Source organism: Plecotus auritus, assembly GCF_963455305.1.
Source record: "Plecotus auritus genome assembly, chromosome: 2".
Lineage (NCBI taxonomy): Eukaryota > Metazoa > Chordata > Mammalia > Chiroptera > Vespertilionidae > Plecotus > Plecotus auritus.
This window is the reverse complement of record NC_137771.1, coordinates 34,528,534-34,553,362: the sequence shown is the minus strand read 5'-3', so window position 1 is coordinate 34,553,362 and position 24,829 is coordinate 34,528,534. Positions and strand designations below refer to the sequence as shown.

Genomic DNA, 24,829 nt, shown 5'->3' with positions numbered 1-24,829 from the left:
TCATCAATAGAAAACTAGTGTGTCAACTATAATTTAAAAAGAACGAAAGAAAACTAAAGTTTGGAGACTGAGTAGCTTGTCCAAGCTTGCATGGCAAATAAGTAATGTCAGTCCTGACTCAAACCCAGATCTGGGCAGCTCCTAAGCTCTTTCCCACTTGTTGTCCCTGAACTCGAAAGCTGTATTGGAGGCTGACGTGGGGCAAGAGGAGCAGGGCAGAGACCCTGTGTGTGTGCGTCGCAGACAAATCAGAGCTTATTCTCTGGGAATGAACAGGTGGGTGCGAGGTCTCCCAGTTTGTTTTGAACCTTATTTATACTTATCTATAAAACACACTATTAAGTTAAAGATCTCTAAGATGCCTTGCAACTTTAGAAGTACTTTTTTTAAAGTTCTGTGATTTCTAGCTTTTCTCTTTTACACACAAGGTAACCGAGGCAGGAGAGGTCAAGTGCCTTACCCGGGTTCACATAGCTGGTTCCTGATAGCAGAGAGTCTGGTTCTGCAGTTCTTGAGCTGTTGTTCCAAGTGATGTGTCCTTCATCCCAAGCCCAGCGTTTTCATACACAGCTCAGTGGTCTTAGCTGCTTGCTTTATGACTATTCCTTTGACATATTTTGAGCAGTTTCAGACACTGGAATATAAAACTCTTATTGCTTATAAAATAGTTTGACCTCTGTTCCCTCCTTTTTGCTCCCTAGTAACCCAGTGAGGCACGGTGGTGACCCATTAATTTGCATAATGAGAAAGGCTCTGAAAGGCTGTGAGACTGACCTGCTAGTTACTGAGCAGAGGCCAGGGCCTCCTGACTCCCACTCCAGAGCTCTTTCCCTCATTCCATGCTGGCACTCTCACCTGTGCATCGTCACAGGGCTTCAGACCTGACTCCTCTTAGTATTCTTAGTATAAGCTGCGTATTGAGCACTAGGCTAGGGGTTGGTATATATATATATATATATATATATATATATATATATATATATATATATATATATACATATTTTGCTAATATATCATTTTTTATAGTAACTAGAGAGGACAGGTGCTATGGCTTCCAGGGAAATAGGCAGGTTGCTGCTACCATTTTGTAGATTCAGAGACTGAGATTGTTTCTTGAATGTAAGATGTTAGTGCCCCACTTTTGTCCCAGGGACTTTGCGGTACCCTGTCAGGTCTTTTTGCACATCTCCATGGATCAGGGTGCTCACGCACAGTGAGCTGATGGACTTGTTTCTTCCCACATCTCCTGGGCACAAGGTTAAGTCTCTTTCGTTTGGGGAACAGGTGTTTTTCCTAGAAAATGACGACCAGCACAGTTGCCTAAGTGACCCAGCAGATCATAGCCGGCTGACCGAGCACATCGCCAAGGCTTTTTGCCTTGCTCTCTGTCCCCACCTGAAGCTCCTGAAGGAAGATGGAATGACTAAACTGGGACTTCGTGTGACACTGGACTCAGATCAGGTAAGAAGATCCTTAGGCAGCCTTTGAAGCTGGCCTTGGGAGCTGGTCAGTTTCTATTTTTTGACATGTGAGTTTCTCTGCATCAACCCAGAGTTTCTTCGAACCCTGGGTCTGACCAGATGTAGTATTCTGGCCTTCCCTCTATTAAAAATACACCTTGATGTGCTATTTGATCAGACTCTGAATCATTTGAACTTTGGCTTCCTCACCTGAAAATGTTCCAAGGACTTTAGGGTTAGGAGAAGTGTGTGTGAAGACCTGCTACCCCTGTGTGCATGACATCGATGCTGCCCGTTGAGACTCCTCAGTCCCACCCTTCAGGAATCATTCTGCCCTTTAAGAGAGCAGGTCCCAGCTGTCCTTTGTCCTGTTGACCACAGCAGGCCTCTACTGACTGGCCTCTGCAGCTCCCCCTCCTTAAAGTTTTCTTACTGTGAACATTTCCATGTTTGTTAGTAGATGGGACTTGAGCTATTTCCCCTGTCAGCTCAGGTCTCCTGTGGTCAAGCTTCTCTCCCTTTCTTATTCAGATTTTTTGGTATGCTGTTAGTAGCAATAATCCATTTTAAAAAATTTTTTTATTGATTTTGGAGGAGAGATAGAAACATCAATGATGAAAGAGAATCATTGATTGGCTGCCTCCTGGATGCCCTCCCACTGGGGATCGAGCCCACAACCCAGGCTTGTGCCCTGACTGGGAATCGAACCATGACCTCCTGGTGTATAGGTTGACACTCAACCACTGAGCCACGCTACCCAGGCAGCAGTAATACATTCTGAGCACATGTGCCCCCCCACTCCCCGAGTCCCTTGTCCCATTGCCTCTCTCCCATGGCCTAGCATCTAATCTCTCTACAAGACATACCTCAGATACGTTGTGGGTTCCACTCCAGATGACAGCAATAAGTGACTATTGCAGTAAAGCAAGTCACATGAACTTTGTTTCCAGTGCATGTAGAAGTTACATTTACACTGTACTGCAGTCTGTTAAGTGTTCAGTAGTATTATGTCTAAAATCAACGTGCACACCTTGCTTAAAAAGTACTTTATTGCCCTCGCTGGTTTGGCTCAATGGATAGAGTGTCGGCCTAAGGACTGAAGGGTCCCGGGTTTGATTCCAGTCAAGGGCACATGCCCGGGTTTGAGGCTTGATCCCCAGTAGGGGGTGTGCAGGAGGCAGCCGATCAATGATTCTCATCATTGATGTTTCTCTCTCTCTCTCTCCCTTCCTCTCTGAAATCAATAAAAATATAAATAATACTTCATTGATAAAAAATTCTTTCAGCGAGTCATAATCATTTTGCTGGGGGAGAGTCTTGACTCAGTGTTGATGGCTACTGTTTAGGGAGAGGGCTGCTGAAGATTGGTGGCTGTGGCAATTTCTTAAAATAAGATAACGAAGCTTGATGATTGACTTCCTTTCACGAACGATTTCTCTGTAATGTGTGATACTGTTTGATAGCATTTTACCCATAGAACTACTGTCAGAATTGGAGTCAGTCCTGTCAGACCCTGTCACTGCTTCATCACCTAAGTTTATGAAATACTCTAAATCCTTTGTTGCCTTTCAAGTTTTCACACCAGGGGTAGATTACTTTCTTTGCATAAGAAGCAACTCCTCATCCATTAAAGTTTTATCATGAAATTGCAGCAGTTCAGTCACCCCTCAGGCACTGCTAATGCTAGGTGTCTTACTGTTTCCACCACATCTGCAGTTATTTCCTCCACTAAACTCCTCAAAGTCATGCATGAAGGTTGGAACCAACTTTTTCCAAACTCCTGTTAATGTTGATATTTTGACCTGTTTCCATGGATCACAAATGTTCTTAATGGCACTTAGAATGGTGAATTCTTTCCAGAAGGTTTTCAATTTCCTTTGTCCAGATCCACCAAAGTAGTCTCTTATCTATGGCAGATACAAAATGTATTTCTTAAAAAGTAAGACTTGAAAGTCTAAATTACTTCTTGACCCATAATGGATGCGTTAGCAGACATTAAAACATAATCCATTGTACATCGCCATCAGAGCTCTTGGGTGACCAGATACATTGTCAGTGAGCACTACTATTTTAAAAGGAGTCTTTCTGAGTAGTAGGTCTGGGCTTAAAATACTCAATAAACAGATATATTGTTATCCAGGCTTTGTTGTTCCACAAGGCAAAGTAGATTCAGCATAATTAAGGACCCTATGATTTTCGGAATGGTAAGTGAGCATTGGCTTCAACTTAAAGTCACCAGCTGCACGGCCCTGCCCTTTGAAGCCAGACACTGATTCTCTCTCGCTATGGAAGGCCCAGATGGCATGTTCTTCCAATATAAGGCTGTTTTGTCTCCATTTAATGTAGCCACATTCACTAGTTATCTTAGCTAGATCTTCTGGATAATTTGCAACAGTACTTACTGCTTCACCTTGAACTTTTTATGGAGATAGCTGCTTTTCCATAAACCTCATAAACCAACCTGTTAGCTTCCAACTTTTTTTTTTTTTTCTGCTTCCTCGCCTCTCTCAGCCGCCAAAGAATTGAAGAATTGGGGCCTTGCTCTGGATTAGGCCTTGGCTTGAGGGAATGTTGTGGCTGGTTTGATCTTCTATTCAGACCATTAAAACTTTCTCCATATCAGCAATAAGGCTGCTTCACTTTAGCATTGGTATTCACTGGCGTAGCATTTTTAACTTCCTTCAAGAACTTTTCCTTTGCATTCACAGCGAGACTGTATGGTGCAGGAGGCCTAGCTTTGGGCCTCTGAGCTTTGGATGTGCTTTCTTCACTTGTTCATTCCTAGCTTTTGGTTTAAAGTGAAAGATGTGAGACTCTTCCCTTTACTTGAACATTTAGAAGGCATTGTAGGGTTATTAATTGGCCTAATTTGAATATTGTTGTGTCTCTAGGGAGGCCTGAGGAGAGGAAGAGAGATGGGGTAATGGCCAGTCATTGTAGCCGCCAGAACACACACATTTATTGGTTAAATTCACAGTCTTATGTGTGTAGTTTGTGGCACCCCTAAATAATTACAATAGCAACATCAAAGATCACTGATCGAAGATCACCGTAACAAATGTAATAAAGTTTGAAATACTTCTAGGATTACCAAAATGGGACAGAGACACAAGGTGAGCAAATGCTGCTGGAAAATGGTGTTGATAGACTTGCTTGATGCAGGGTTGCTACAGTCCTTCAATTTGTAAAAAACTCAGTATCTACAAAGCACAGTAAAGCAAAGCCTGTACATTTCTTTTGGATTTTGGAACCCTGGGTCATGTCCCAGTGTTCCTGTTCAGATGCAGTTGAGTTATTATTAGGGAAAATGTGGAAGATTATGTATCTGGCTCCATTTCCTAACTAGTCATCCATCAAGAAGTATATGTTTTCTACTTAACGTCTTTCCCCATGCTATACTAAGCATAGCAGAGTAATACAAATGAGGTATCATGGTTCTTTGTCAAATGGTACTGATAATCCGGAGAGTTACTTCACATAAAACAATTAAAAAACAAGTATTTTTCACTGATGAGTGGGCCTCTTGAGGGTCAGGGCCCTGTTCCATTCACCTTTGAATCCCTGTGTTAGTAGACGCTCAAAATATGGTGTGGGGCCAGATGGTTGACAGAACAAGTGCTCAGTTCCTGTTGTGCTAGGGAGTTACACCTAGTGTAGTTCCCATTGTAATTTTCACAGCCATAGCTTTAGGTTTTATTTCTGACATTCCATACCTCTCCAGAGCACCTCAGTCCCTTCTTGGGGAACTAAGACCTTACCAGGTTAAGTGTCTTAAGAGCCCAAGGTCTCATGACTACCAAGTGTTAGGGTCAGGATGAAAAATGACAGTTTAGGGAACAGAAGGAGAAATTTGTGTTAACTGCTAGCCCATGGTCAGGAAGCGCATCTCCTTTCCTGCTCAGCCTCTTTGGCCCTCAGCTCTCTGGAGAGATCTTCTCTATCCAGTAACTTGTCATCCTTCTCTCTGTGGTATAGGTTGGCTATCAAGCAGGGAGCAATGGCCAGCCCCTTCCCTCGCAGTACATGAATGACCTGGACAGCGCTTTGGTGCCAGTGATCCATGGAGGGGCCTGCCAGCTCAGTGAGGGCCCCATCGTCATGGAACTCATCTTTTATATTCTGGAAAACATCGCATAGACAGAGGACTTCGTGTTTTTTTTTTCTGTTCAGACCTGTTGCAACAGAAGTCATACCCAAGTCATTTGCACTTTAGAACTGGAGGATTAAGCTTTTGTTAACACTATTAATTGGGGGGGAGGGGAGTGGGGCTTGGGGGATTAGGGTGGTTGGGGGACAGATGTTCCATAATTCTAAGTCTTCTATGCATTGTCCACAAAATCTGGGCAGCTTCCATTACTGCACCACCGTTATACTATCCTTGCAGCTGAATCCCCTTCTGTTACTGTTTAAACAAGAATTCTGCTGTTTTAAGACTTATTTATGGTCTTGTGCTCAGAAATGATCAAATGGGTACAACCATCACCAAGGGTGGGGTGGGAGGGCAGAGAAGAAATAAAAAATGAAGCATCAGTCTTGTACTCTTTGTACAGAATTGATACAAAAAGGATCACACACTGATCTTGTCCCATTTATATCCCAGTAACTTCAAGTAGAAGTCACACTTACATTTTTGTTTGTTTTTACCAGATTACCCAACAGATTATCCCTCTTCTAGCCAAGGAAGGGCGACTCAGTGTAAATGAGGTGACTTGGGATAGCAGAGCCGAGTTGAGGATTGCTCATGCTCTGCCCCAGTGAATGGCAGGTATTGAATTGGGCCTTTCTGTGAAAGCTGGCAGTATACCCCAGGCATTTTTAGTTATAATATACACTAGATGTATTTTTTAAAACATTTTATTGAGAAATAATTGAAACTTCCAAGAAAATTGCAAGTAAAAAAAAGCCCTATGTACGCTTTACCTAGATTCACCTATTATTCACATATTAACATGTTTGCCCATTTGCGCTATCAATGTCTCTCCACAAAAAAATGGAGACATTTGAGAGTAAGTTGCATAGCTAATAGCTCTTTACCCCTAAATACTTTAATGCTTATTTCCTAAAATTAAAGACATTCTCTTCCATTACAGCAGGACAGTTTGCAACTTTAGTCAATTTAACATTGATATACCAGCTACCTTACTCTAGCATCCATCCAGTAGTGTCCCTCATAGCATTTTCCCCGCCGGTAAAGCTTCTAGCCTGGGATCAGACAAGGCAAAATAGCTTTCCTGACCCACCTGTATCTTTTATGTCCTCCATACTTTTGGTGAGTATAGTTCCCTTACCTAATTTTTAAAATTTGATTGGTGTCTTTCCATAATTAGAATCAGTTTATGCATTCTTGGCCAGAATCCTAAGTGATGTGTGCTTTTTATACAGCCACCTGCACCTCATTGATGAGGGTAAATTTTGATCACCTGTTCAGTGTTGTACAATTTCTCCCGTTCCCCGCCCCCCCCCCCCCCCGGCCCTTGGGATGAATAAGCAATGTGTGCAGACACTTTCAGATCATGCAAATATCTTGCTCATCAAAATTTCCCCTAAGATTTAGCATCCACGGATGTTTATCTGAACTGATCTTTTACTATGATGGCTACAGATTTTTCAATTCCAGCACTCCCTCCACCTTTACAAGTTGCACTTGGTCATTATAAGCAAAAGCTCTTCCTTCTTTCCTATTTACGTATTCACTTAATTAATTTTCATGGTGGACGTGCGGGTTCCATTTTGAATGGTTCTAACCCATTATTTGGGTACTCAAATAGCTCAGCTTTGGCCATAGAGCACTCCTTCAGGGTAGCGTGTCCATCCCTGTGAAATACTCCTATCATTTTTCTGAACACTGAGCTTTCTGGCCTAACAAGATTCCCCATGCTCATCCAGTGCTCACGCCGCCCCAGCCTTGGAGTCCGCCGTGGTTTCTTTCAGTGGTATTAGGAACCAAGGTTTGGTTTACCCATGATACATGTGATGTAGCCAAAGTACTTTTCCATTAAAAATTTATTTTGGTCACAGACCTAATGGCTTTCACAACCCAAAGTTTGAAAAACACAGCTCTGAGGTGACTCACTCTCATCACCGTCATCTTCTGAAAGCCCAGGCCAGGCAGCAAGTGGTCCCTCTGCGACAAGCACAGCTCCGGGAATCCTCTGGCAGCCAACGCAGGCCCCTGGGACGGTGAGAGGCGCTTGCCAGTGGTTAGAGCTGGCTTAGCACTTGGCAATTAAAGGCTGTGAAGCTGTTTAGGCAGCCGTTTTCCAAACAGGCCCACCAGCCTGGCCTTCAATTTGAAGTATTTCTGCCTATGTTTATCCCTTCTCCATGGTGGTGGTGGTGGATCCACATTCTGTACTGTCTCTCCATAAGCTTTGCTGGTGGTGGCTGCAGAGAACTGTAATTGTAACCTTTTCGCACAGACTTAGAGGCACCCAGAGCTTCTAAGGGAAAAGAGTAGATGCCCAAAGAATACCAGCATGTACTGAGCCTTGGGACCACACATCCCTCCAAAACCTGATAGGAATACTTAATAGGGCAGGGATTTGGGATGTAACATCCAGCTTGGTCTAAATATACCTTGGAAGTTTGGAGCTTCTACAAACGCTGGTCCTGTTTTATCCTACAGAAATTTATCTTTCCTCCTGTCCAGTTAAATATACCTTGCAATTGTACGTGTTACTTCTGGATCAGTGCAAACTTTTAAATTCTCCCACTGAGGACAGACTCTTGGCCCTGCAGAGTCAGGTCCATTCTCAATTTGCATAAAATATCTTGTGGAACGGGGCATAATAGAGCCAAGGCTAGTTTACCACCCCCATTTGTTTTATCTTTGTATTGTACACTGTATATTGTAATAGTTATATAGAGGGCTGAAACATCACATTTCTAAATATGTCAAATTTTTCTAGAACATAAACTTGAAGATTGGCATATAGAATCCTTATAAACTGAAGAGGGACAGGCTTGCCATTATGGTAACATTAAATTTTTAAAAATTATTGTATTCTTACCAAATGCTAGACAAGGTGTTTCTCCATTTATTTTTATCAACACTTTCTGAGCACCTACTGGGCTCTAGAAAGATAGGACGTTACCTTCTGTAAATTCCCATCTAATATCTTCCCTCATCCAGTGGTTCCTGAATGCTGGTGGGCCCACCATTTCCAACTAAATTTACTTCTGTCATAATTAGTCATCAGGGGAACAATTTATGCATGTAATGCATTTCAGACAATAATCAAGCAATCTGCTGAACACTTTTTATATTAAGTTCGTTCTGTTTTAATAGTAATATTAAAATAATAATTTAAACGGTAATGGGACTTTTAGGAATCATACGTGTAGCCTGAAAGGCTAAGGAGTGGAGCAGAATGATAATGCCTACTCGGGAGTTTGGGAAGCGGAGGCCCACAGGAAGAGTCCGTGGGAAGATTCTCGAAGCTGGACCAGGTACAAGCTCCCAGGCTCCACCAGTCTCAGTCCCAGTTTCATCTTAAATGGAGCTGCCTATTTAAGGGGCAAGATCTTTGAGAACTACCCACAAAATTCAGAAAACAAGCTTTCAACAATGGTGGTATAAGAAAGGAAAATAATGTTAAAAGTCACAAAATAGTTTGTCCTTTGTGAGCAAGACTTCCTATGAAAAATTACTTCTGTATTTTATTCAGTTCACTAATTCAGAAGGAAGTATGCCTTGCACTAGATTAAAGAGAATTTACAATTTAAAAACCATTTGGGTCATGGCAGCTTCTCTGCCCCCGAATCACGAAGCTCCTGTTCGGCTGCTGCATTTGGACAAACCTCGGATAAGCTGAGGCAGGGCAGGCTCCTCCCACTACCAGTGACCCCTGCCGCCCTGGCTACAACAAAGGCCCTTTCAGAAAGAGCCTCAGTCTCCAAGTCCAGTGGGCGCTTTGTCTCGCCTCCCTCAGCCTGGAGGTTTTGTTTTTCAAAAAGCAACGAGCAGTTAAGGAGACTAGAACTGACCAGGTTGCAACGGGAAATCTGTGAGGCGCAGAACACTTGCTACAAATTGGAACAGGCGTTTCCAGCAGAGGCCTGAGGCTAGGGATTCCGAGGTGGTTGGAGCCTCTGAGGGTAACCATAGCTGTCCTTGCCCTCTTAGTAAGCACTGGTTGTGGTACAAACCCTTCTTTGCTCTAGGCCACCTGAGGAAGGCTAACAACCCTTCTTTCATTCTAGGTTACTGCTGCTTTGACACAGATGTAACTACAATTAAGTGTTAAATCTCACATCTGTAGAAATCTGGGTAGTTTACTCTGATGGCTAAGTAAGTCTGGTCAGAAAGCTCTTGGAAAAAAAGTCATTTGTCCTTCCTGCTGTTACCCTCTAAAAGATTTGCTGTTAAGGGCAGGGAAGCACGGTCCAGCCCTGTGTCAGAAAAAGACACACACAAAAACTTAATCCCTGAGCTGTGCTTACGTAGTGCTGTAGTGACCAGTAAGCTGAATGTATCTGCTTCACTTAGAGCCTTTAAAAATGACCTCAAGGAATGCTTTGTTGAACTTAAGCTAATGCTTAAAAATGGGTGTGGGGGAGAGGGAATGGGATGTTAAAGTTTATTTTTAAGAAATGTAGAATACTGCAGTTTTGAATATTAAATCTATTGCAACTATAAATCCCTCCGTCTCCATCCATTCAGAAAAACAAAGCCAAAGGAGAATTTCTTGGGGAGAACTAAGGGATTTCCCTCAGTGATCAGCTGAAGAGGCAAGGCTTCCTCTGCCCTCTTTCAGAGGAGAAAGCCGTAGCAATAGTTTCTGTCAATTAAATGTTACTGCTACTCAGGCCTTTATAAAGTGATAGGACCTTGTTTAGGATTTTGATGGTTACTCTGCGTTTAGGGCATAAAACCCCTATAAGTGAATTAGACGTAGTTTATTAAAAAGGTACATAAATTTTTGCATCCCCCCAGTTAGCAGTCTTTTTGTGTTAGGTGCACAGACTGAACCCAAGATACAGCCTTGCCTACTTCCTACCATATCGTCCAAAACATAACTTCCTTCCCCCACTGAGCGCTTGGGGAGCAGGGAGCTAGTGCAGTAGCTGTCAGGAAACAAGGCACAGGCAGAGCGGGCGTAAACCGAGCTGTGGCACAGACCGCCACTGACAACCGAGTCACGGAACCTGCACCACCCCAAGCAGGGGAGTTTCCAATCACTCTCGGGTTCTCCCATCCTTTAAAGGCACATTCAGAAATGTTGCAACTAGGGGCTAGGGTAAGCTGCACACAGTTGCTACACGGGTTCAGGGGCTGCAAGACTCCATGGCACAGAGCAATGAGGCTTTCCTTGCTTTTGCCCAGAGGGAAGGGGAAGCAGCCTCCTGGAATCCAGCCTGCTTTGGTGTGGAGGCCCAGGAAGGGGCCAGCAACAGGAGAGACCACGGCCGTGGTCAGTAATGCACATACATACAGGTCTTTGGTGTTTGTGTAGCAGCATCTCGCTCCCTTATGTACAAAGGCTTCTGTAGCCAGCAAAGCTGGGAAAAGTATGCTTTTGCACACAGCCGCTGGCTGACTCCTGTCCCAGCGCTGACTGTCTGAAGCACAGGCACAAAGCATAGGAAGTAAGTCTAAACTGCAATGAATATACAAATAAGTTCAGAAAGGTTTTCCTGAAAACAGACCTGGGTTTAACTTCCCTCCCAGGGTCTACTGAGGATCCTAAGAAACTCGGGCCAAGGCCTACCCAACAGTTTTGCCTTTTGATCATCCTCACTGATGAGAACTTCTGAGGCTTTCTCCCCCGACATGAGCTGCGTACTGGAAGTGCCCTGTGGGGCCTGGGCAGAGAGCAGGGGCAGAGGTTCTGAGAGTCCAGAGAGCTGCCCACCTCACAGGCCCCTAGGCTCCAGGACCAGCCAGTTCTCGGTGACCATCTGTATGTCCTGGCCACTCAGAGGCTCCCGCAGCCTCACCTTCACCTCCAGCTTGCCCCCCGTGGGCTTCCTTCCATCCAGGACCTGAGGATCGCAGAGAGGGAGATGGTAACTGATGGGGACAGGCTGGGAGCAGGCAGCTCCCTATGCTCACAGGTAAAGAATGAGGAGCTAAAACATTTTGTGGTATCAACATAGGAGTCTCTACTTCAGGACAACCCTGATGGTGGGTCCAGAGAGCTGCCCACCTCACAGGTAAGTCTTACCAAAAAGAATATGTAAATCCAAGTAAGAACTCTGGTCCCTCAGTTTCCCCATGGAAGAAATTCTCTGGCATAAGGTGCGGTCTGAAAAACCACTAAGCCCAGACCCTCATTTCACAGGTGGTCCAGAGAGTGGATGTTCTATACCAGTGGTCGGCAAACTCATTAGTCAACAGAGCGGCAAACCGCGGCTCGCCGACCACTGTTCTATACACTGCCAGTGTGGCAAGGCCGGGACTAGAACCCAGGCCGGGGGTTCCTTTCTACCCACCATGCTGCCTCCCTCCTGGGCAGGAAGGGGGAAGCTGGTATGCAAAGCAGGGAGTGCTGCAGCCTCGAGAAGTCTAACCACCAACGTGGCCAATACCGAGCACTGAGTGAAAAGCCCCAGGAAAGGTGGCGGAGGGAGGTGGGTGACGAAGGCATCAGCAAGGGTCTCGGCCACACTGTTGAGAACACACCCTTCTCTCTCGACCTCAGTTTCCTCCTGTCAAAGGCAAGCTCTTAGAGTCACTGCCTGTGAAATTGGATGAGTTCACAGAAGCTGAAAGAGCTGTCTGGGGCCAATTCCTTAACAGCCTGGCTTCATTGTGGTGGGTCCCAGATTGTGAAATACCTTATCGACTTTATGTCCAGAGCTTGTTTCATTTCATCAAGCTGCCGGACTACTGTCCAACCATAACTCTGTTCTTCCGTATCTAGGAGTGCCAAGTTAACAGCAATGACCGGGCCGTCACCCACCATCCCTGGGAACTTGAGGGCCCAGAGTGTTATGGAAAGAACATAGCTACTTTCTGAAAGGGTGATGCTATAAAGTTTTGTCAGACCCTCTGAATCTCTTAACCTGTGAAATGGGAATAGCACCTATTGCACAGCACACTTGTGGATATTTTTAATGGGCACAAAAATCCTACAGTGGACCGATGCTCAGTGAACGTTGGCTTTTCACTTGCCAAGCCCTCTGGTTTCCCCACCCTACCTCTACAATCTCTGGGTCCTACCTCCAAAATCTCTCTGATCTCACACTCATTCTCCAGCCGCTCCAGTTTCAGGTGGGCTGTGCCGACCAGCTTGTCACTTCTGAAGAAGGATCTGGGGAGCCAAGGGTCAGCAGAGGATTGGACTGGGCAGGGAAAGCAGGGATGAGCTAGCTGAGACCAGCACAAGAAAGCTGAGTAGTAGCAGGGATGGCAGCAATAGAAGCCTTTCCTTCCTCCCAGCCCACCTTGGCAGTATGACTGTCAGGGAGGGGTCTCACCCTTTGTGGAAGATTTCAAACTTGATTCCTTTGCTTTGTATCACCCTTCTGAAGCCCCGGTGGTTTCGGTTGATGTTTAATTTGAAGACCTGATCAAATTCTGCAAGAGTGGGAGAAGAAGGGGCTTGGCTACCAGGGATTTCCCAGGGGCTGATCTCCCCTCTGGATTGCTCTGCCTGTCATTCAGGAAGACTACCACCAGAGGGTGGTAGAACCTAGGTCCTGGCCTTGCAAATCCACTTAGATACTTCTTGTGCTCTTAAGACACAGATTTTGCTCAAATGAGAGGGACATGGAATTTGGAGTCAGGATTGCATTCCCACCACCTTTGTGCTTGGAGGCCATAGGCAAGTCCCTTTTTCTCTCCAAGCCTCAGTTTCCCCAACTACATAAGAGAAGTAGTTATATCTGCCTTTGTCTCCCAAGTTGAGTACCAAATAAGATAACAGATCTGGAAACACAAATGCTGCACATACACATATCAGAGAATGAGAGGGAGGAGAAAGCAGCCCTCACCTGGAGAGTTTGTGTTCTTCACCACAGCTGTTTTGCTTTTTTGAGCCTGGTCCTAAAGCAGTAAGAAGGAAGAAGTGTGGACAGCTTGAAAAAACGGGTCTTTGGGGGTAAGTCAGTGTTGAGGGAAGGGACGCCTATAGATCTTCAAACCCCTCCCTAGAGCCAGACCTCCCAGGAACTGAGAGAAATTGAGCACCAGGTCCCTGAACAGAAGATGGGGTTCAGAGGATCCTATCTCTACCTGAACCTCACCGAGTTAGGGTAGTGGAACTCAAACCGCACAAAAGCATCCAAGTCATCAGGGGTCACCCCTATAAAGGAGAAATGGGGGTCAGCACCTTAGATGAAGGGGAGCCAGTGCCTCCCATTGGCTGGGAGTAGAGTATCTAGGCAAGAGCCTCCTGGAGTAGGGGTGGCCCTAGGGCTACCTGGAGGAGCTGGGAGGTTCATTCCCCGGACAATGATCAGATGCATTTCTGTGCTGTTGAGTTCCGAGAAGATCCTATAGCCAAGAAGCAAGGAGAAAGAGCCCAAAGTGAAGTCGTGCTGTGGGAAAGGGTCCCTGCTTCCAGGGACTGCCTGCCTGCCTGCCTGCCAGGTAGTGCTCAGAAATAGAGGGTGCAGGGAGGCACAGCTCGTCTGGGCTAGGAGCAGCAGAGCTGGTATAAAGACCTCAGTCCAGAGCTCCTTCCTCAGCCACCCACAGCTCTGAACTCCTCACAGGCAGGCACCACGCCCTACCTCCCACATCCCTAGGCCCAGTGCCTATGGCAGGACCAAGTCCGGGAATTCTTACTAAAGGGGCTTAAGTCCCCAGTCTTGGCTCCCAGCCTCTTGGCCCATCCCTACATGGATAGCCATTGTCTCAGGCTTCGGTACCTCACAGTCTGGAATGTCTTTGACTCAAAATGGTGGCTAGGAGGGTCAAGGCCCTGCGCCTGGGCCAGCTGTAGGATCTCAAGCTGCTTCTTGCGGTCCTGAGCAAGCTTCTCAAACCTGACAGGGACAGGTGCACACATTAGCTCAACAGGGCCCGTTTTATGCTCCCTGCCCCACCTGCTCCAGCCCTGCATTTACCGGGTGGTCTCGGCAACATTGCCCTGGTGCATGAACTGCTTGGAGAACAGCAGACACTTCTGAAAATAGAGGCCCAGAGTGGGTCTAGGTTGGTTTTAGAGACCTGACTTCTGAAAGCTCCAACCTTGTCCTAGAGTCTCACCCCTCGTCTCCCCCAACACACACCCTCCCCAAGATCACTTTCCAAGTCCCTAAGCCAGTGGTTCTCAACCTTTCTAATGCTGCGACCCTTTAACACAGTTCCTCATGTTGTGGTGACCCCCAACCATAGAATTATTTCCGTTGCTACTTCATAACTGTAATTTTGCTACTGTTATGAATCGTAATGTAAATATTTGTGTTTTCCGATGGTCTTAGGCGACCCTGCTAGTGGTTCTCGCAACCCACAGGTTGAGAACCGCTGCTGTAGAGCCTAAGACCATTGGAAAACACAGATATTTACATTACGATTCATTAACAGTAGCAAAAATTACAGTTATGAAGTAGCAACGGAAATAATTCTATGGTTGGGGGTCACCACAACATGAACTGTATTAAAGGGTCACGGCATTAGGAAGGTTGAGAACCACTGCTAAGCTTTTTGCTGTTTTCTTTCCTGATGATAGCCACACCCCAAAATTCAATTAGCAAACTTCTATTTTATTACCCCAATTATTTACTACAGAACATTATCTTACATGTTGGTTTGTTTTTTTTTCATAAATCACGATAATATTCGTGCAAAACCTAAGAGAAATATCACTTCAGAAAGCAGACTTGCCGGCAGCAGTTCAGATTGATATGTGCAAATATACATATATTTTCCTATATACAAATATGTGTATGTGTCTCCTAACACTTCCTCTGATCTTCAAAGTACTTTTCCCTCCAGGGGTGGGCAAACTTTTTGACTCGAGGGCCACAATGGGTTCTTAAACTGGACCGGAGGGCCGGAACAAAAGCATGGATGGAGTGTTTGTGTGAACTAATATAAACTGAAAGTAAAGGAGCGGAGGGGAGAGCAAGAGAACCCTCTGCTCTTTCGGCTCCGCGGGCCGGATAGAACAGCCGAACGGGCCGGATCCGGCCCGCGGGCCGTAGTTTGCCCACGGCTGCTCTAGTCTGTTGTTTGAACTTCATAATCACCCTAGGATATTCCATTTTACAGATGAAAATGTGGTTCAGAGAGCGGAAGTGCCTCGTGCCAGGTCAAACAGCCAGTAAGTGGAAGAGCCAGAATTTGAAACCAGGCCTCTCTGGTCTGAGCCTCATGCCTTTCCCCAAAGGCAGGCTGTGGGCACTGAAGGGAAGAGAGGCAAGCAGTCAACTGACCTCTTGTTGCTCCAGAAGCATTTTTTGTAGCTGGGCGTATACTTCCTCGGCCTTCTGGGAGAGGCGCAGGTCTTCATGGTGAATGAGGATAAAGTCACCCTCCTCATCCGTCAAGGGTGAAGGCACCTGCCAAGGTCACAACGTCCCCCAGGGGCGCCAAGAGTCACATCATCCCCCTACTGGCCCAACACATGCAGGAATCCAAACTGAATGTTTCCCCAGCTTCTAACCACCGTGTTGGGAACTCTGCCTCCGCCTGTCCCAGGCTGCGAGATACTCTGCCTCCCACCTGGCCTTTCCTGGCCTCTCTTGGGGCCACGGGGCAGAGACGCATAAACAAAAGGCTCTTCCAGCACTCACCGCATCCTATCCAAGTCCCACCTCTCAGGTTGGCTTGAGGACCTCTCAGGGAAGGTATGGCTGATGGCAATGGACAGTGGCATCTAGGCAGCTGCCTGGTTCACAGCCCTGCTGTCAAGCCTGCCACCCGCCTCTTCTGCCTGGAAAGTCCTGCTTAAACAGGAGGGACTCACCTTGGCAAGGTCCACAGGTCTGCCGGCTCGGACCTGGATGATCTGAGCCTCGAGGCATTTGGCCAGCCGCAGGTGCGCTTTGGCCTGTTCCAGGTCCTGGCCACGCTTGGCCTGCAGGGCTGCCCGCTGGTACTGCAGTTTGCGGGCCTCTAGCAGTGCCAACTGCTCCCGCACTGAAGGGAGAGCGATGCTGGTTAGAGCCATGCCTGCCCCTCACTAGAGCCTTCAGTCCTCCACCCCTCTGCTCCCCAACTCACCAGAGGGACTCAGTGACTCCTTAGAACTCGAGGCCTTGGGCTCAGGCAGGGGCCGGGAGGAAGATACCAGAGGCTTCTTAGATACTGGGGCCTGGGTTGGAGGCTCATCCTGCAGGTGCCCAGGAGGAGGTCACAGGGGATCTGCTCCCCACCCGGCCGCTGCAGCTTAGACTCTCTTCTTAACACTGCACTAACTTGCTGTGTGAACTGAGATGAATGGCCTCCCCTTGTGGGCCCTACAGAATCCCAGAAGCTCTGAGCTAATCTTCCCAACAGCAGACAGTACGGTATAGGGATAGAACATGGACTCTGGAGTTAGAAAGACATCCATTTGAATCTAGATCTGATGCCTATCTGGGTGCCCTTGGCCAAGTTTTTTCTCTGCAAAATGGACAACAGGGTCTAGGTTTACCCCTCATCTGCTATCCCCACCCCACATCCCTGGGGTCTTGGACCCTCAGCCAAACCTCATCCTCATCCCCATCTTCCTCTGCTGGGGCTGTTTCCTCAGAGGAGGCCAGTTTCTGGGCAGCTGCTAAAGCAGCTGCTACTGCATCCGCCTCAGTGCCTGTGATGGGCTCCAGACCAGGGATGGGGGGGAATCCTGTAGGAGAGAGAGAGCTGAGTGAGGGCTGGGGTGGCCTCTGGGGGCTCAGCTGGGTCTTCCGGGGCATGGCTGGGATGGGTGGCTCCCACAGGTGGAGGCAGCTACCTGAGAATCATTTCCCCTTCTCCCCAGAGATTTCAGTGACCCTAGGCCAAGCACCACTTACCTGGAGGAACAGGCAACTCAGCAAAATCAACTTGGCGTCCTGCTCGGTGCGCTCGGATGGCATCTTGATATTGCTGTGAGGGAAGGAAGGGAGGGGCTATTGTAGCAGCGGTCTGCAGGCTCCACACAGAGAGACGAGGAAGACCAAAAGCAGCCCCAGGAGGAAAAGGCCCCTGAGGCAGCAAGAGCTTGAAAGAGACAGACAGATGGAAACTCTAGCTCCAAGGGCAGAGAGCAGACGGCCAGAGAGAGGGGCTGACACAGGCGGCTTTCATGGCTGCAGGCCCACCTTGGCAATGCGCTCGTGCATCCGGGCCTTGCGCTCATCCCCACTGGCCCGGGCCTGGATGCCTGCCTCACGGTACTTGTTCAGCCTCTGCTGCAGGGCGTCCAGCACCATCTGTGGCTCAGCATGGGACACTTGAGAGGAGGAAGGAGATAGCATCAGCTCCGCCTACCTCTTCCCAGGTCCCCACTCCACAGTCCCACCATACCATCCTACCCGGGGTTGCCGGGGTGTCCGGGGCCATCACTGGCTGCACTCGCTCTACTCCTGGGGGTATGACTGTGGGTGCTGTGAGGGCCTTGGAAGGCTGTGGGAGGGGCTTCAGGTCTGGGGGACCCAGAGCAGAAGTATAGGTGGGGGTGCCCGGCTAGTCCCAGCCTGAGCAGGTTCCCTCCACCATCCCCATACTGACCCTCAGGTGCTGGGGGCATGGCACTCAGGTCCACAGGCTGCCCCTTCTCCAGGGCCTCCAGGACGGCACCAAATCTCTGCACAGTAGTAAGAAAAGCAGGTGTGCTCATAAGCCAGGGAATCCCAGGAGCCTGGGCTGAGAAAACGCCCCCTCACTCAAGCCCAGTCTAGCTGCGTGACCATGAGCAGGCCACTGCCCCCAACTGTGAAACGAGTGGACACAGGGCCCCTGAGCAGATGTCACACCTTCCCAATCCTCATGAGCTCTCGGGCACGGTCCAGGTCTCCAGCCCGCTTGGCACTCAGGGCAGCCACTTTGTACTCTCTTTGTCGGGCCAACAACAGGGCCCGTGGGTCTGGGTCTGGGTTTGAATCGGGTGGGGCAGATATGCCAGGGCCGCCCAAGCTTGTCTCAGGCTGAGAAGGGCTGTCTGTGGAGAAACAAAAAGCCCGGAGAGGGGGCATCAGGGTCAAAGAAGAACGTGCACACCTGGGTTGCCAGCGCCCACAGGAAAGGTGTGACGCAGGACCACTGGCAGTGGTAGGATGGGGAAGCAGGCCATGGGTCCTGACCTTGGGAACTAGAACAGGATTTGAGTGTCTCCAGATACCTGGCAACATGGTGGGGGGAATGGGAAGGTCTGCATCAGGGCTCCTGTGGGTTGTTTCCTGAGGGGCTGGGGATTTCTTGCCCAAGGCCACTGGAGGTGGGATCTCCTCCTCATTGATCTTCCTGCCTTTCCTCACAGCAGCCAGCTGGGACTCTAGGGTCTGGGGAAGAGAACCAGAAACCCAGTCGGACCCTTCACCTCCATCAGGCCAGCGGGGAGGCCTCCCTCCACTACTGGCCCAACCTCTTGCTGCCCTCAGCCCCACTCCTCCCAGCCCTGCTCCCTGGCTGGGCCCACCCTACCTTTAGGCCACGCTCACAGCGCCTGGTTTTGGCTGCTTCACCTGCTTCCTTGGCGCTGGCCGCAGCCTCCCGGTAATTGCAGATCCGATCTTCCAGCAGAGCCTGCAGCCCCTGAGGCCCTCCAGCCTGTAGATACTCCAGCTCAGGGCCTGGCCACTTCAGGGCCAGCTAGGCCCTTGCTGCTCCCTCCCTGCAACAAAGCTGCCCCAGAAAACGGAGCTCTTGGGTTTAAGGAGAAGGAGCTCCTCAAAGCCTCAAGGAGGAGGCAAAGACTTACTGGAGAGGCCAGAGGCCATATCAGAGGCAAACACAGAGGCCCAGACAAGCTGTGAAGGACTACAGAGGGTGGTCTGGGAGAGCAGAGACCTCTGAGGGCAGCCAGGCACCAAAGAGTTCCTCATGCTCAGTCACTGCTTACGCAGGGGCACTGCTGGGAGGGCCTGAGAGGGTTACTGCCGTCTTCCTATGCAAGCTATGCTATATGCATGTTATCCATGGACATGCAGGGGTGTCAGAGGTCCCTTAAGAACCTACCTGAGCTGCTGGGACTGAGGCTGTTAGGAGAGGTGTCTGCACTGGAGGTTCAATGTTTTCCTGTCCCTTTTCATCCTCAGAGTTACTCATGATGGCTGTCTCATCGCCATGCAGGGACCCAGCTTCCCCATCCGCACCCAGGACCTCTTGCAGCTCAGTCTGGGGAGACACAAGTCACAGGAGCGTGGGAGCCTCATGGCCATACATACTATGACAGGATCTGAAAACAAAGGGCCCTCTTCCCCTGCAGTACTTCCCAACATCAGTCCCTGTGCCTGAAAGCCCCCTTTACCAAAACACTTCTTTAATCTGACTGATGACAGTCTTGAAAACAGTGAGACCACAAGTCTGAGAACCCCCAAGTACAAAGTGCAGACCAGACATCAAAGGAAACTAGTCTCACACTGTACAGTCAGGAAACAGCCCCAAGAAGGGCAGGGCAGTTGCACAACATCAGAGCACACAGAGGGACAAACCCCAGCCTCCTCTGACTGTTTGATCAGGCCCAGGACACCAGCTGGGCAGACGCACCAGCAAGTCTGTATCGTCCTCCAGCCCTTCTTCCTCCTCCTCTTCCTCCACATCCCGCATACAGTCCGCTGCCAACTTCTCGATGTGGGCCATAGGTAAGGGGGCTGGGGAAACAGAGGGTCAGGGCCTCAGAAAAGGTCCGTGAAGAGTGAAGGAGAGCCTTCAATGACTGTACATTTCTACACCCAGGTAGAAACCCTGCCCTTCCACAGCCAGTCCCACCTGGAAAACTCCTGCTCTTCCATTATGACCCAGCTCCAAAGACCCTCAGCAGGGAAACCTTCCTGGACCCTTCTCCACATTTTTGCTATAGTTCTTCATAGACACATTCATCCTTTTCTCCTAACTACACCTTTCACATATGTAAAGACTGTTAACATACATTTGAGCTTCACAATAATTCTGCAAGATAGGTCATATAATCTCCTATAAAAGTAAACTGAGAACTACCAATATTAATTTTCCTATTAATTGCAATCCTATTAAGCAGTAGAGTCATGACTCAAACCCAGGTTCATCTAACCCAAAGGTTTGGATTGAGAACAAATGGAGGGCCATGGTCCTCCCATTATCCTCAGCTCAGGAGTACAGGGATGGGGGAGGTTCTCCCTGAGGGTTCCTGGTGAGAAGAGGAAGATTTAGATCCTCTGACCCTCCCAGACTTCAGGTCTCTGTCCTCTTCAAGGCCAGGCGGGAAGATTCCACTTATTCATCGGATACAACTTCTATGCACGTATTAGTGCCCAATTCAGTCTGTGCTGAGTCCCTCTCTACACCAGGCCCCAGCTGGGCTAAGGGTAGAGACCTGAGCCAGCCAGAGAAGCATACTGCTGATTGTCCACCATGGAGAGGGGCAGTCCAGGGAAGGAGTGCGCTCCCCATCACACAGGTGTGTGAGCAGGGCAAGATGAGCTCTTGGTGAGAGTGCTGCAGAAGGACCAGGTGATGTGGCTGCATCCTCACAGCCGTGAGAGGACCCTCTCCACCACCTGCATGAGCCCATCTGGTCCCAGCACCAAGTCCAGCCCAGCACCGACAACTTACCCTTCCCTTTGGGCACTGGCTTCCTGCCTGTGGTCCCTGCTTCCCCGGTGAGGGCCAGCAGCTCAGCCTCCAGGTCCCCATCATCTTCAGTCTCCTCCACCCCCAGCAGCACGTCCTCAGGGCTGAACTCCACAAAGAGCCCCAGCTGAGAGCAGAGAAGATTTCTCAGGAACCACACAATGGGGCCAAGGATGTAGCCCAGCCCCACAGCCAGGCTCCTAGAGATCAGTGGCTCCTTCACTGTCTGAGGCCCAATGTGCAGAAAGGGAAACTGAGGCCTACAAAATTACCCCTTAGTATACTTCCCGGTGACCATAAAGACAGTAAGACCACAATGCCATTATTATTACAACAATAACAGCACTGTATTTACTTAGTACTCTATGTGCTTATCTTCGTTAATTCTCACAATCCTAAGGGGTAGGTTCTATTTTTTTCTTAAAATATATTTTATTGATTTTTTACAGAGAGGAAGGGAGAAGGATAGAGAGTTAGAAACATCGATGGGAGAGAAACATCGATCAGCTGCCTCCTGCACACCTCCCACTGGGGATGTGCCCGCAACCAAGGTACATGCCCTTGACCGGAATCGAATCCGAGACCCTTCAGTCTGCAGGCCGACGCTCTATCCACTGAGCCAAACTGGTTAGGGCTATTTTTTAAAAATTATAAAACACATAACCTGAAAACTATAATCATAACCATTTTTAAGTGTACAGTTCAGTGGCATTAAGTACATCAAACCGTTGTGCTACTATTACCACTATCCATCCACACTTTCCATCTTGCAAAACGGAAACTGTTACCCATCAAACAATAACTCACCATTTCCCCTTCCCCCAGCCCAATAACCACATTCTACTTTGTCTGTATGTATTTGACTACTCTAATAAAGGCAGGCCCTTTATCACATTCAGATGATACCGAGACAACCTTGTTAAGTGGCAGAGCTAGAATTTAAAATAAGGTCACATGACTTGAGTCTATGCCCTTTATCCTACCACCTCCCTTACCTGCCTCTTTTAAGAAGTCCCAGGACTTGAGCCCAGAATAAATAGAGATTAGGGAGCAGACCCATAAGGCTGCAAAGCTCTCCCAGTGGATTAGCCCTCAAGCCCTGGCACCTGTGTCCGGTAAGAAGCGTTGTGGCCCTAAAATTTAGGGCCTAAATGAACCCGTGAGAGTGCTGAGGCCCCATCAGTACCCCATAAACTAGTGGTTCCTGAATCCTCCAGATCTCTCATAAGCAGGTGGCTATGGCAGGAGGATGCCTGGGTTGAAACACAGGTGAGTTCAGGCCTCATCTCCCACATGTGTATGGCAGAGGCCAGAGTGTCTCTAGGGCTCTGCCAACTCCAGGAGGCACTGCTCCAAGTCTCTGCACTAATGGTGATACCACACAGATGGCCCAGTTTGCCCACACTGTTGAGGAACCCCCACCCTGGCTCAGGGGTGAAGGCTATATACATACCTGCTTGGCAGCTGCCACACCCTGACCCCTGGCCTGAGGGCCCTTCCGAGGTCTTGGCCCTGGCATCTTGGCAGCCTAGATACCTGTCTGGTGGGGAACGGAAGAGACTCAGACTGGAGCAGCCTATAAACCCCTTCCCCAAAAGTGCTACCTTAGTAAGGTGTGGTTAGTCAACTCTCAACTCACGAGGAAAAAGGCAATGCTTAAGATCAGAGAATGAAATACTAACACAAAGTATAGCACTGAAGCAAACAACAGGAGACAGAAGGGATGAGGACCACCTGTGAAGGGGCTTAAGTGGGGAGCGATCGACAAATCTGGATTAAACCCAAGGTTGAGTGGCAAGGAGCCAGGAAGACAGATTCAGGGAAGTAACTCCAGGCAAGGGGTGGGTGGGTAAAAGGCTGGGTAGGATTCAGAAAGGCTCTAAAGCTGTGCTGTCAAATATGGCAGTCATATATATGGCTACTTACATTGAAATTAATTAAATTAAAAATCCAGTTTCTCAGTTATTGGCCAGCACAAATACTGAGCACTTTTATCATCACAAAAATTTCTATTGGGCAGTTCTGCTCTAGTCTAGAGAACTGATTCAGCATTCTGATTCAGAGATCTCACCACCATTCATAGGACCTACTATGTGTCAACAGACCCTGTGCTGGGCACTGGGAGAGCAGAAAAGAATCTGACATGTCCTCAAGCCTCCCAGAACATTTCCGTGGCGAGACAGCCTCATCGATGGACTGCTCCAGGGGCCGTGCGTGCCCAGGTGCGGCCCGTACCCGGCGCAGAGGGAAAAGGCTTCTTGAGGATGAAGCCTGTGCTGAGTCATGTAGAAGCTGGGAAAAGGATTCCATACAGAGGCAACGACTTGATAATTCTGAGGTGAGAAACAGTTTGGCCTCCACCAGGAACCTTAGGACCTGGGATTACTGGAGCATAAACTGTGAGGCAGGACATGGAACAAGTGAAGCTGCAAGTGTGAGCAAGGGACGATAGAAAACACGTCTAAACCTTGAAGGGTTCCAGGCATTATCCTGAGGGCAAGGGCAGGGCGGGGGTCAGGCCGGCGATTCTGAAACACCGGCTGGCTGCAGAAGGGAAGGAGGCAGCGAGCACGGAGGCTGCAAACCGTCCTGTCTTGCAACGGTCCCGACCAGAGGGGCGCGCTGCGGAGCGTGGGGTGGCGAGAAGTGGTTGGAGTCCAGAGACGGCGGTGAAATCGCCAGAGCTCGGAGGTGAACAGGCTGTGGGCGCCCGGGAGGGGCTCAGGGTGACTTCAGGAGTCAGATTTCAGCGGCGGGGCTGACGGCGGGCCGGCACTGAGCGGGGCAGAGCGCGCGGCTCAGGGAAACTCAGACGAGGTCCACCAGACGCGCCAAGTCTGCACGTCCCAGGCACCGGCATGGGGCGTCGGTCCTGGACCCCGGCTCGAGCTCAGGAAGAGGAGGGCAGCGGAGAGCGCAGGAGAGGCGACGCTGGGGGACCCCATCCCTTGCGGCAGGCCGCCTCCCCGCCCCAGCCGACTCCATCTCCCCGCGTCCCCAGGTCACCCTCGCCAGGGGGCGGATACGCGGCATACCTCGCGGCGAATCCGGAACCAACCGGGCCTGCTCTCGCCCCGCACCGCCCGGGACTCCCGTGGCCACCGGGCGGCGGCCGCGGCAGCCGTGACAGGAAGTTCCCCCACGGAGACGCTCGCGCCCGAACACGTGACTCCACGCCCCGGCGACACGCAATACGCATGCGCAAGGCGAAGCGGGTGTGGCGCCCCAACAGGTGTCTCCAAGGTGGAGTTCTGATCGCGCAGGCAACTCAAGGCTAGTTTTGTGGGCCGAAGGGCGGTTCTGGGGAGCCAGCCGGCTTGCACAAATGCAGTAGGTGCGACACCTGCCCTTGCTCAATTACACCTTCCCCACCAAGTCGCCTGCTGGGCTCCTGGGAGGCTCCCAGGCGCACTCTCACCGCATGTCCTTGCTCAGCCCTCTTGCGTGGGTCCCGGGCTGGCGCGGACCCCACCAAAGGGGCGGGCTTCTTTGCTTGCCACCTTCTTGGTGTCCTTTGAGCTTATCCAGCAAAATGGGGCGCACCATATATATATATTTTAAGTATTTTTATTGATTTCAGAGAGGAAGGGAGTGGGAGAAAGAGGTAGAAACATCATTGATGAGAATCATTGATCAGCTGCCTCCTGCACAACCCCACACTGGGCATGGAGCCCATAACCCTGGCATGTGCCCTGACTGGGAATCCAACCATGACCTCCTGGTTCATAGGTTGATACTCAACCAC

The 24,829-nt window shown here is 49.1% G+C and overlaps 2 protein-coding genes across 5 annotated transcripts in view; one reads left to right on the top strand and one right to left on the bottom strand.

Moving 5' to 3' along the window:
• ZFYVE9 (zinc finger FYVE-type containing 9) overlaps window positions 1-5,997 on the top strand; it is a 133,282-nt gene extending 127,285 nt beyond the window's left edge. For both annotated transcript variants that reach the window (XM_080653677.1, XM_080653676.1), the window contains 2 exons: window positions 1,285-1,461; window positions 5,436-5,997. In XM_080653677.1, coding sequence (XP_080509803.1) covers window positions 1,285-1,461; window positions 5,436-5,597 — 339 coding nt within the window. In that variant the 3' untranslated portion in view covers window positions 5,598-5,997. The remainder of the gene's footprint in view (window positions 1-1,284; window positions 1,462-5,435) is intronic.
• A 1,448-nt stretch (window positions 5,998-7,445) lies between these two features.
• Window positions 7,446-24,264, bottom strand: CC2D1B (coiled-coil and C2 domain containing 1B). Of its 3 annotated transcripts, XM_080653706.1 has the most exons (25): window positions 24,120-24,242; window positions 22,538-22,624; window positions 21,067-21,211; window positions 20,023-20,126; window positions 19,492-19,650; window positions 18,958-19,083; window positions 18,656-18,815; window positions 18,291-18,475; window positions 18,046-18,121; window positions 17,850-17,960; window positions 17,637-17,767; window positions 17,349-17,421; window positions 17,043-17,179; window positions 16,576-16,684; window positions 16,319-16,491; window positions 15,786-15,911; window positions 14,475-14,533; window positions 14,277-14,393; window positions 13,826-13,899; window positions 13,650-13,708; window positions 13,398-13,449; window positions 12,882-12,981; window positions 12,625-12,715; window positions 11,315-11,444; window positions 9,104-11,021 (listed from the first exon to the last, which is right to left on the bottom strand). In XM_080653706.1, exons 2-24 carry the CDS (start codon window positions 22,601-22,603, stop codon window positions 11,316-11,318), a joined length of 2,562 nt encoding a protein of 853 aa, XP_080509832.1. In that variant the 5' UTR covers window positions 22,604-22,624; window positions 24,120-24,242; the 3' UTR covers window positions 9,104-11,021; window position 11,315. The 3 variants fall into 3 exon arrangements, with proteins under 3 accessions (XP_080509831.1, XP_080509833.1, XP_080509832.1); XM_080653705.1 differs by having other exon boundaries at window positions 7,446-11,444; window positions 24,120-24,264; XM_080653707.1 differs by lacking the exon at window positions 17,850-17,960 and having other exon boundaries at window positions 7,446-11,444.
• Window positions 24,265-24,829: the final 565 nt, after the last annotated feature.

What these genes read in the sequence shown, in the direction of transcription:
- CC2D1B (XM_080653705.1), bottom strand. Translation starts at nt 22,603, where the DNA reads ATGCCAGGGCCAAGACCTCGGAAGGGCCCTCAGGCCAGGGGTCAGGGT. An exon ending in GGAGTCACTGAGTCCCTCTG is followed by an intron (nt 16,492 to 16,575) that starts GTGAGTTGGGGA and finishes CTCTCCCTTCAG; the next exon opens with TGCGGGAGCAGTTGGCACTG. An exon ending in GAAGAACACAAACTCTCCAG is followed by an intron (nt 12,982 to 13,397) that starts GTGAGGGCTGCT and finishes CCACTCTTGCAG; the next exon opens with AATTTGATCAGGTCTTCAAA.